The 12,604-nt window shown below is 44.7% G+C and overlaps 1 protein-coding gene across 4 annotated transcripts in view; it reads right to left on the reverse strand.

Moving 5' to 3' along the window:
• Positions 1-12,604, reverse strand: part of Parp8 (poly(ADP-ribose) polymerase family member 8) — a 168,611-nt gene that overhangs the window by 77,236 nt on the left and 78,771 nt on the right. For 2 of the 4 annotated variants that reach the window (XM_045139008.1, XM_045139007.1), the window contains exon 4: positions 794-831. The exons of the other annotated variants lie outside the window; for them this stretch is intronic. In XM_045139008.1, coding sequence (XP_044994943.1) covers positions 794-831 — 38 coding nt within the window. The remainder of the gene's footprint in view (positions 1-793; positions 832-12,604) is intronic. 4 annotated transcript variants of the gene reach the window in all.

Raw genomic sequence — 12,604 nt, forward strand, 5'->3', positions numbered from 1 at the left:
CTTTCATAAGGGGGTCCTAGCTTAGATCCGTCACGTATGTGAGCCATTGTGGGAAACTGTGTAGACACCAGGAAACTAGAAAGGAGTCCATGAGATGAAAACAAAAATGAGTCTTCCAGGGACAAGGGCACTTAGCAGCACTTAGGTGCCGTGAGAGTCAAAGGGTTGGGAGATGCTCAGTGTGGGAGAGAGACAGCAGGTAACGAAAGCAGAGAGAGGAGGCAGAGGAGGAAGATGGGGAGGTTTAACTAAAACAAAACGTGTGTTGATAAAGAGGAAACATTAATTTTAAATTTGTTGAGAGGTTGAGTGTTTCCTGGTAGTTGTCACCAATAAGTAAATAAATTGCTAAAGAAATAAATTTTACATTATCCTCATACCAAACCATTAACTCTTTTTTTTTAATAAAATAAATGTAAGTGTATATATATATCCATACACTTACATAAGCAAGTGCTGGTAATCAGATGAGTTTCTACAGGAAATCAGCATTAGCTCTATTTTTTTCTATTAAGTACAAATGATAGTCTAAAACTAGACAGACCATTTCAGAGAATATTTCGCTGTAGAGATGTAAAAACATAATCTGTGAGATAACAGAATGACCTCATCAGGAAGTTAGTTTTGGTTGTGGATTGGATGTTAGAGACTTTTCACAAGCAATAACACAACCAAGCTCTTGCACGCCAGTGTTTCACGGCTCAATGTACGTGCCCACATTTCACAGCTCCACGAGATAAGATATTCAAATTCATAATAACCTAAAAGAAAAACAAAAGGAAGAAAAGCATACCTGGATAATCTTCTGAAACATGCACAGAGTAGGATACACTGTCAAAATAAGAAAAAGACAAAAGAGAGAAAAAGAGGCGTTAAGTTACCGAGAAGACAAGAACCAGCAACCCCGATACCAGTACAGTGCATCAAGGATAAGCACACGGTCCAGATGGACATGACAGCCTCTGGAACACGACACGGGAAACTTGGGGAGTTTGGTGATCTAAGTTAGTCTCCACAGAACTGTTTCTGAAACACTCTCTCTCAGTATAGAGCTTTTTTATTTTTATTTTTCCTTTTGGATTAGGCGCCTCATAACATCTATTTCTATGCTGAGATTTTTCTCTAGTCTCCTTCCATACCAGAATGTATTCTTTGTATCTAGTACAGCACTCATAAATTCAAACTTCGTGTGTGTGTGTGTGTGTGTGTGTGTGTGTGTGTGTGTGTATGGTGGTGTTTTGTATGAAACTCAGGGCCCACCACTAAGTTACACTCCCAGCCCAACACTGATAGTTTTTGTGTGTGTGTGTGCATGTGTGTATACATATATGTATATACATATATGTGTGTATATATATATATTTTTTTTTTAATGAGAGACAGATAGAAAGAGAACAAGGGTGGGGGAGAGAGAGAATTGGCACGCCAGGGCCTCCAGCCATTGCAACCAAACTCCAGACTCATGTGCCACCCTGTGCACATATGTGACCCTGTGCCCTTGCATCACCTTGTGGGTCTAGTTTACGAGAGATCTGGAGAGTTGAACATGGGTCCTTAAGCTTCAAAAGCAAGTGTCTTAACTGCTAAGCCCCAATCTCTCCAGCCCCCAATATCAATTTTTTTTTAATTTTTTTTTAATTTATTTATTTGAGAGTGACAGACACAGAGAGAAAGACAGATAGAGGGAGAGAGAGAGAATGGGCGTGCCAGGGCTTCCAGCCTCTGCAAACGAACTCCAGACACGTGCGCTCCCTTGTGCATCTGGCTAACGTGGGATCTGGGGAACCGAGCCTCGAACCGGGGTCCTTAGGCTTCACAGGCAAGCGCTTAACCGCTAAGCCATCTCTCCAGCCCGAATATCAATTTTTAATATAGTTTCCTCACAATATGATGAAACTGTGATCATTGTTCTTCAGCAGTGACCCAAGCTTCCATATCCATTACATGTGAATTGTTTCAAATAACATTCCTTTAATATTGTATACTTACAATTTCAAAGTTCCTTTCTCATTAATCCCACTGCTTCTCTGAACTTATTTTGAATGACATGGGAATTCGGTATGATTGTTTGTTCATTTTTCTGTGTGTGTCAGCTAGAGGCTAGAGAGGTCCACATTTGTTTATATTCCTTTCATAGTCTATTTTAGAGCATGTCACAAGGGACATGCATCTTTGAATAGACTAATGCAGTAATGACCAGCTCCAGGAAAGATATACCACTGTTCATCAAGCGCACTTGACTGTTCAATTACTAACTCAAGAAACCAAATATTTGTGTGTTAATGTCCAGTAAGATTTAAGTAGAAAAAAAATCAAAGGAGATAACTCTGGGTGATTAATTCAGCAGGAAATATATGGAAACAATGAGTGTGCCAGAGAAAACTTGGATATTTTTAAGTATAAAGGTTTTGTATTGTGGTTTTCTTTTTCTTTTCTTTCCTTTTCTTTTCTTTTCTTTTCTCTTCTTCCTTCCTTCCTTCCTTCCTTTCTCTCTTTCTTTCCTTTCTTCTTTCTTTCTTTCTTTCTTTCTTTCTTTCTTTCTTTCTTTCTTTCTTTCTACTTTTTGACTTGTAAATACTAAAGATCAGGTTTCCAAGACTGTTGGAGGACTCACACCCAGTTTCCCGCATTGCTTACATATTATCTATATATAGCAGAATACCAAACGAGGAAGTTAGCAGTGTAAAGTCTGCGTGTCCTTCGATGCCATTCACTCGCACAAAGATCACATGCCTACCACTTACTCTCTCGTGCTTTCCTTTCAGCGGCAACCCTTTCCCCGTTTCTTGCTAACATTGCTAACCAGGCAGCCCCTGCTCAGTTTTCCTGCTCTCTCTAATACGGTCGCACCAGGAGTGTGATTAGCATGCAACTGGGGAGCAAAATTGTTATTTTGAAAAAGTTACACAAGTGGGAAATATTTAGGGCAGAGGAAAGGAGAGAATACCAGACTAAGAAGCTACCATGACAGTAAAACCAGAGCGAGTCTCAGCTGGGAGTATCCGAGGCGATGAGAAGCCAGCAGCCAACGGCAGACGGTGGACCCCAGCCAGGCTCCCCGCTCGGGGAGTCATGGCCCTGAATCAAGTGCCAAGGAGACAGAATATCCACAGCACGGCTCCATCCAACAAGCCAAGGCAAGTAGGAGCCACGGCCCCAGGTGAGTTTACGTCCTCATGGCTCACTACTGACACAAAGGGACTGTGCTCTGCAGCGGAGAAGTCCTTGAAGAGCAAGGTGCCCTCCCGAGCTCTGCCAGGGCAGGGCAAGCCAGACACCCGGCAAGACATCATACTCAGTCCCATGCTGAACCCATGCCCGACGGACGGCCACCCCAAACAACAGTGTGCCACCCAACCAAGAGTGTGCCACTCCAACCAACAGCCTGACACTCCAACCAACAGCCTGCCACCCCAAACAATAGTATGCCACCCCAAACAAAAGTCTGCCGCACCAACCAACATCCTGTCACCCCAACCAACAATGTTCTACTCCAACCAACAGTGTGCCAACCTAATTAACAGTGTGCCACCCCAACCAACAGCCTGCCACCCCATCCAACAGTGTATCACTCCAACCACCAGCCTACAACCTCAACCAATAGTCAGGCAGCCACTCCAAACAGCCAACAGCACCTGGGTTTACTGTTCACCCTAAACCAGGTCCACATGCAAAATGAAGCTTCGGTTCATCGTTCGACCAGGAAGCCTGCCGTCTTGTAAGTCAGACTAATGGAAGGCAAATCCTCTGCACTGAGATTTAAAAGCGGGTGTCACAGGAAAGTTACCTCAGCACACTGGGCTCCACTGGCTTTTCAGCCAGATGTAGCAACCCTTGCCGACGTCTCATAGGCCGGCTGTGATGGTTCAACAGGTGTAAGGCCCCTCGGACACCGCCAGACACGGAGCTGAAGTGCCAGCAATGCCACCGGGCCCCGAGCAGCTCAGGCTGGCCTCACTCTCACTAGGAAGCGCAGGTCGGCCTTGGGTTCCCGGCCTCCTGCCTGCCTCTACCTCTCAGGTTTAGGGACGACAGGCTCACACCATCCCACCAAGTGCCAGGCAATTAAAATTTGCAGAAGTGAAATCATTTAAGAAAATAGTAAATGAATCTATAGAAATGAAAATTTACATGAAAGGATGCTCTCCGGAGAATCTCTTACAGTTTCTCAGAATACGAAGCAAATGCTGATTATTTTACTCTGTGTTCCCATGCCATCATATTAGGAGCCATTCCCATGTTCTTGGCTGAACCTGATATCTCAAGCACGAAACAGAAAACAAAAGCCCTGCAAAGTGAATCATCAGCTCCTTGTTCTACAGCCTGCGTGCAGGTTGGATACCAGGAGGAAAATCGCCAGGTCTGTAACATTCTCGTCAGTCTCGTTGGGTGGCCTGCAGAGATCCAAGGGAAACAATGTAGTCCAGCAGACATAGCTGATTCGGCTCGAGGCTCTGACAGGTATAGCCAGAAAAAGGAAAGAAGTATAAAGAGTGAAGCGTGAGAAGCTTGAAGAGTGGCATTGAATGCGCGATAGATGACAAACACTGCGCCTCAGACGCACAGTGTTGTGGAGAATGGCATGAGAAGACAGCTCGGGGCAAGCTCTGCATTCCTCCTCAGAGAAAAAAAGCCTTCATAATTCTGGACCCTGCTATGCCAGGATTCTATTACGGTCAGAGGCACTCTCGAGGCAGTCGATAGGTGTGGGGTATGCATGATATGCAAAACACGTGGTGAAGTCCTTATGGTCATAAGTTTAAACTAGAATCCATGAAATGTGTCTATTATGTCTGTGTTTTGTTTTATCAAGCGGTTACTTTCATTTCATTCCCCTAAAATGATCTAACCCAAGGAGACATCTCCACAGCTGACAGGTCCAGACAGGTGACATCTCCACAGCTACCATAGGCAGAAAGGAGACATGTGCACAGCTATCAGATCCAGAAAGGAGACATCCCCACAGCTACCATAGGCAGAAAGGTGACATCTCCATAGCTACCAGATCCAAACAGGAGACATCTCTCCACAGCTGACAGATCCAGAAAGGAAACATCTTCATAGTTATCAGTTCCAGAAAGGAGACATCTCCACAGCTACCAGATCCGGAACAGAGACATCTCCACAGCTACCAGATCCAGAAAGGAGACAACTTCATAGCTACCAGATCCAGAACAGAGACATCTCCATAGCTACCAGATTCAGAAAGGAGACATCTTCACAGCTACCAGATCCAGAACAGAGACATCTCCACAGCTACCAGATCCAGAAAGGAGACCTCTCCACAGCTACCGGATCCAGAAAGGAGACATCTTCACAGATACTAGTTCCAGAATAGAGACATTTCCACAGCTACCAGTTCCAGAAAGGAGGTGTCTCCACAGCCAACAGATCCACACAGGAGACATCAACATCTCTACAGCTGACTGACCCAGAAAGGAAACGTTTCCATAGCTAACACAACCAAAGAGGAGATGTTTCCCCCACAGCTGAGAAATACAGTTAGGCAGTCCTTGAAAAGCCCTCAGAAGTTCAATTTTTCACCTCGTTCATCCGGATTAAGAGCAAAGTAAGATCTGCTCTGATGTGACTAGAGGTTCCATTCTGAGTCAGTCTGATCCAACGTGGGCAGAAAGAGCAGCCTTCTGGTTCTCCTGTCCCAGGTTTGTCTCCATCACTTGGTCGGCCCTTTCTGAGTCTGCACTGTCCTCCTGGACCCACCAGCCAATCCAGATACTTCACACACATTTGAACTTAGCAATGAAACTAATCCTGATTGGATGCCTAGTTTATTAAAAGACCCAATCCAGGTTGCCCTATGAATTTTTCCCAGGCACGGAAGGGGAACTCTCTCTTAGCTTTGGAGATTTTCTGCTTTTCTACTAGTTTTCTACTGTCTCTTACAATGAATTGCTCATAGTCTACCTTTCTTCATGCCTGTGTTTTTCATTTCTCTTCCAATCATAGGTAAGACTCAAACGTCACTAATTCGGGGCTTTGGGGAGTTGAGCCACTGGTGTGGGGAGTCCTAAGTCCCCCAGAGCCCAGGCTCTTGACCCCCACAACATGATCTGTCATGTTGTCCCAACAGACTGTCTTGCTCCTCTGACTGAAGCCATTCATAGGACTGTTCTTGTTTTGAAACTCATCATTTCCTCTTTTACCATTCTCTTGTCTTCTGGATGTCCAACCAAAACTAAGAAGAGAGAGAGTTTAGTCCTAATTCTGAAGTACTAAGGTCTAAGAAAACTGTTTCACAATGGGCAGAACACCACTGTGGTGGCACACAACTATGGTCCCCGGAGTTGGGGGTGGAGGCAGGAGGATGGTAAGTTAAAGGTCAGCCTGCATTACACAGCAAGACCCTATCTCAACGAAGAAAAGATTATGTAGTAGGGACATGATGAACGATAACAGTCTTAATAAAGTAGAGGTGATGATTCAGACTTGAGGATGAATAAAGCCCATGTTTTACAAGTGAACCCCAAAATACTGTAACCTTCTACCACCCGGGTTTTGAGGTCACTCTTCTGCAATTATACCCACTCGTTTTAAGAGAGCGAGCAAAAATCAGTATCGTATTACTCAATACCTTAGTACCTTATTCTCTAAAACCAAAATAATTTCTCCAATCCACAACATTCTTGCGTCCCTTACCTCTTCCAGTAAAAGCAGACTTTTTGAATGTACATAAAGCAAAATGCAGAAACTACCAGCTAATGGCAAGCAACCCCTCCCCACCATCTCACATGCTCATGCAGGCCTCAGTGTCCTTTGCCTACCTCTAAGCTAGCAGCTGGAGCCTGCCAATATATGGACCACCCTCCTCACTGCCACACAGCCTGGGCTTCCAGAACATGGTTCATTCTGGCACTTAGAAGTGTATCTGCTGCCCTGCTCAGTGATGCAGCATGAAAGATAACAGGTCCCAAGACGCCCCACTGCTAGGCTTGCCTCTGCCTTGGGCTGCAGTTGGTTGATAGACTGCAAAGACACTACTTGCTACGTGGACTCCATTCGGTGGCCATAACCTTCTCCCTCACCTTCATCATCACCTCCAGGCTTCGGAAACACTCCCTGAGCCTCCTAACCACCCTCGCTCTTCAACACCATCGGGTACAGTCTTAAAGTCACTTCAGGATGAGAGGATCCCGGGATCGTTTCTATTAATTATCCATATTGCATATCCATATTGACAATGTTATGCCATCTGCAAGCCCACAGCTTCCTTGTCCAAGCTTTTATTTCACCAAATTTACAGACAGAATTTGGAACCGGTAGCTTCTCATTGCTGGGACCAAACACTGGACCACAAGCCGTTTATGGGAGGAGAGGGTTTATTTCAAGCTGACAGTCACAAGGGACCTTCATCATGGAGGAGGAAGCTGGCTCCCTTCATCGATGTTCCACAGCAGGTCACTGGAAACACAGTAGGTCTCAACCCCAAGGTCCACCCCAAGAAATACACCTCCTACAGCGAGGGTCCGCCTCCCAAAGACTCCATCTGGGGACTAACCTGGAAGCTTAGGCAAAAATTCCTGAGCATGGCTCAGTAGTTAAAGGGGCTTTGCTTACAAAGCCTGACAGCCTGAGTTTAGTTCCCCAGTACCCACATGAAGCCAGATGCACCAAATGCTGCATGCATCTAGAGTTTGTTTGGAGCAGAAAGAGAACTGGGAACACCCATTATCATATTCTCCCTCCCCACCCCCTTTCTCTCTCTCTCTCGCTTTGCAAAGAAATAAAAATATTTTTTAAAATGCCTGAAACTATAGGGTTATTTATATTCAAGCCACCAGATGTTAGCTGGAGTAGAAATGATTCTTATGGTCTACTTTCTAATCACAATTTTTAACATGTTAATATATTGCACGCACACACACACACACACAGACATATATATATGTGTATCAGAGTGAGAGATAGAAAATGGGCACACCAGGGCTTCTTACCACTGCAAACATACTCCAGGCACATGTGCATTTTGTGCACCTACCTTAAGTGTGTACTAGGGAATTGAACCTGGGCTTCCAGGCACTGCAAGCAAGTGCCTTTAACAGCTGAGCCAGCTCCCCCAGTCTTCTAACCACAGTGTTTAGCCCCCTTAGCCGCAGCTCTCACCCCTGCTCTGACACCATCAAGACGTGCTTGCACTCTCTCTGTTTCAATGGGTCCCTGGAAGTTGCTCTGCGTCTCTTGAGAACACTGCTCCCCACAGCATCGTGGGTTCCTTTGCGGGGTAGCCCCCACCTTGTCTGTCCTTGGAGACTATAAGCCTGAGCCTACCATCTCCAGAAGGAAGATCATATGAAGCTTGGCATGGTCAGCTCCTAGCCTCTGAACGCAGTTGGGAAGGACGGTGGCCATGCACACACACGAGGCATTAGCTACGAAGGATTCTGCCCGGCGACTCGGGAACCCTGCCTTCCTAGGCTCCTTGGGCTTTGGTCTCGCCCTTTCTTCTCTAAGTCATTTCAAAACAGACGTGGAAAAAGCAAGTCCTCCAACCATCATCAAATCATTTTATTTCACATGAAGACAGGAGAGATTACCACATGGCTTCTTTATCAGGGCATTTCTTCCACTCTTTCTCCCACCACCCACCTGCCTACAACTCAAACAGAACCTCCTCCCCTGCAGCCAGGAAGACAGAAACGTCTGTCTGTCCTTTTACCCAAGTGCCTAATCCACCTACTTGCTGCCGAGATCCCATAAACCAAATATCAAATATGCTCCTTCTTTTGCCACATTTTCAATATGTCCCTTCACAATCAAATGAAATCCGACACGTAGAAAATAGAGTTCATGGGGCTGGGAAGGCAGCTCAGTGGTTAAAGGCACTTGCTCTGCAAGACTGCCAACTGGAGTTCAGATGTGAGGTGCAAAAGGTACACATGACCGGAATTCCAATGTGCCCAAGGCACCAGGAGGCACAGTGAGGAGAAACCCAAAAATTTGAGCCAGCTAGTCTGGCCTTTCCAGTGGCCAATAAATAAATAAATAAGAACACAGAATCTGTCTCAGGGTGGAAGTACGGGACAAACACCCCCAGGTTGCCCTCTGACCTTGACAGACGCACCCACACAGCGAGAGAGAGAGAGAGAGAGAGAGAGAGAGAGAGGGAGAGAGAGAGCGGAGTTACAAAAGAAAACATAGTTCATAACATTCTCTGTATTAAATTTTAATTCTACAAATCAAATGCTAAAGTCGCTGAAGATCTTTAGCATATCACAAGTTCTTTTCCCAAAATCTGAAGCACGAATATTCTGGTTTATTGGTAAATCTGTACTAGGCATTTCTACAAAGTACTCCAGGTGACGCTGAGGAGGGAAACCTGTCACCTTGTTTCCAAGAAACACAGCTCTATCCTACAGAGCAGAGTCTTAAGCCCTGAACTCACGTGATATGACACCTCATGATACCCACAGGCACCCCTTCTGCTCAAATTTCTGTCAAAACCCATGGGACAGTGGCGGCAGGGCACGAGCTAAAGACACTTTCATGAACCTCTTGCCAGGAGAAGCGGCAGAGAGGCTGTGTATATTCTCCGGGTGCTCCTGTCCACACCTACACAGTACAGTGAGGGGGGACACGAAACTCCCAAGACTGAGCTGGACAGATGGCTCAGTGGTTAAAGGTGTTTGCTTGCAAAGCCTGCCGGCCTGGGCTTGATCTCCCAGTACCCAAGTGAAGCCAGATGCACAAAGTGGTTCACTCATCTAGAGGTTGTTTGCAGTGGAAAGAGGCCCTCTAGTTCCCTTTCCCAATCTCTCAATCTTCCGTTCCTCTCTCTCTCTCTCAAATAAATAAATGAAAGTATTAAAAAAGAGGAAGAAGAAGAACCTCCAGGACTGGTGGGATGACTTAGCAGTTAAGCCATTTGCCTGCAAAGCCAAAGGACCCAGGTTCTATTCCTCAGGACCCACGTTAGCCAGATGCACAAGGGAGCACAAGTGTCTGGAGTTCATTTGCAGTGGCCAGAGGCCCTGGAGCACCCATTCTCTCTCTCCCTCTTTGTTTGTCAAATAAACCAAAAAATATATTTAAAATCTTCTAAAAAAAAAAAAAACAAAGAAAGAACTTTCAGTACTATGAACTAAAATCTAATGACAGGATAGAGGGGAAGATGTCTGAGCCGTTCCTTGCCCTCCAAGATGGAAGCACTAGCTCTTTTTCTCACAAAAGAATCAGCACGTTGACATTTTGGCATGACTGGTAAATGACTTGTCAGGACAGCGCTGCACATGGAAAGACTTCGCTAACCTATTCCCGTCTTGAAGAGTGTAGTGAAAGGAAGGTCAGTTCTCCCAAACCAAAAGGTATGATCTGGAAAACCACCACAGAGCAATTTGTGTGCAGCATTGCAGATTCCAAGCAACAAATTAGCATGTCTTAATTTAAGCCCTCTAATGAAAACTGCCTTCCTTCAAAACGGTTCAATACGAAGCCAAAGGAACCGAGTCCTCATTCCAGAAAAACATCCTTCCCACCGATTAAATTATCACCTCTCAAAAGACAAGCAGTGAATACACTAAACACACAGTTAGTTTCTCAGTCACATAGGTTCTCATCTTCAAAACGTATTTTGGTGATGTTTAAGCTCTTATTCTCTCAACAAGTGAAAGTGGCAAGGTCAAAAGTAATGCTTTTCTTCTTTCTGCTTTTCCTTTAAGTGAGACAAGCCGATGACGTGTATGTTTCAGTACTGCACCATCAGGCAAACACTTGTCAGCCGTCTTTGTAGCAAGCTTGAAATAAGCCCACTTTGGTTAGGACCATTTAGTGTTATTTTTCCAAAGTGGACAATTATTTTTTTTTTCTTTTATGCCCCCTTAGTCCCATGCAAGAGGTAACTGTATTCAAATAAAGTCTTAATTCGCGCACATCCTTTAAACACAATAAGAAGAGGACACAAATGCAGTTAGATTAGGATGCATATGCAAGAGGTTAGGGTGCTTCTCAGAGGTAGAATTAACAGAGGCACAGGATGCATATGCAAGAGGTTAGGATGCTTCTCAGAGGTAGAATTAACAGAGGCACAGAAATCTAGTTGTGGGGACTTGTTTAGATATCCCCCTGCCCTGCTGAGCGTTCCATTTTCTAGTGGAGGACACAGCTCATTCTTCTTTTGGGAGTTACCCCCCTGAGTTAGGTGCGCCCGTTTTGAAACACCAATTGATTCTCACCCATACAACACAACGGTGTTTTTGCTTTTCATGACAATGTAGTTGATTTGGTAGGTTTGACTGTAAGTATATAATGGATAAACTGATTTTATAATCAAGGCTTTCTTTAGAATATCATATCATAGCATAACTGATTTTCAGCTAATTAGGAATGACAAACAATTATTAAGGAAGAAGGGGGAAAAAACTATCTATTGGCAGACTTTAAAAAAATAAAATAAAACCCGGCCCAATGACCAGGCTGTTGGCTCTCCTCCTGAAGAGGAAGGGGAAGATCTAAAAACGTTGCAATTTTGGAGCCTGAACAAGACAAAAGATACTGATGCTGAAGGTGGATCGTGGTGAACAGAACTCCTTGGCTGATTTTTTTCTTTTTTTTATAACCTCAACCAAGCAAACAGTAAAGGCTTTTCAGAGGCTGGTGGAGATACTCGGAGGTCAGAGACAGCCTGGGCTCTGCTGTGCATTGAGCGGCTGTCAGTAGATAACAACCAATCGAGACTTCCTAGCAAACGTGGGGAGAGGGGCTGGAGAGATGACTCAGCACCCAAAGGTGCTTGCTGGCAAAGCTCGAAGAACCGCGTTTGACTCCCCCGTACACACGTAAAGCCAGACGCACAAAGTGGCACATGTGTCTGGTGTTCATTTGTAGTGGCATGAGCCTTGGCACGCCCACACTCTCTCTCACACTCTGTCTCTCTCTCTCTCATAATAAATAAATAAGAAAGAAAGAAAATGTGGGGAGGTAAGCTGGTTTTAGTTTTGGCAATTCAGGAGGCCTGTGGGGCTGATTAATGCTAATGCCGCTTGATTTTGTGTTTGGGGTTCTTCTGTTAAATATTTTATTTATTTATTTATTTAAGAGAGAGGCAGATAAAGAGAATGGGCACACCAGCATCTCCAGACACTACCAATGAAGTCCAGACTCATCCTCCACTTTGTGTATCTAGTTTTATGTGGGTACTGGGGAATAGAACCTGGGTCCTTAGGCTACACAGGCAAGAGCCTTAACCGCTAACCCATCTCTCCAGCCCTTATGTTTGGTTTTGAGAAAGGGTCCTGCATCGAAGCTCAGGCAGGCCCTAAATTTAGCCTCTAGGACATTACAGGCATGTAGCATCATTCTCAACGTAAAGATTATTTATGACCATAGAAGAGAATCTAAGGAAAACATGCAAAAAGAACCATGAAAACTGGCAAAGAAGGTCTTGGATGTTTCCCATTGCAATGCTGGGCATAAGTTATAGAAAGCCAGAAATAGTGCAAAGAATTTCTGTGCATGGCATTACAATAAATTAAGAGCACATGTCTCGATAATTAAATATCTGCACCTCCAATTCTCATTTGAACCATTATTAGTATGCAAACACAAAGCAAAGAAACTGCGGAGTTCATAAATGAATGTCTCCTTATTTTAG

This window comes from Jaculus jaculus, chromosome 20 (assembly GCF_020740685.1).
Source record: "Jaculus jaculus isolate mJacJac1 chromosome 20, mJacJac1.mat.Y.cur, whole genome shotgun sequence".
Classification (NCBI taxonomy): Eukaryota; Metazoa; Chordata; class Mammalia; order Rodentia; family Dipodidae; genus Jaculus; species Jaculus jaculus.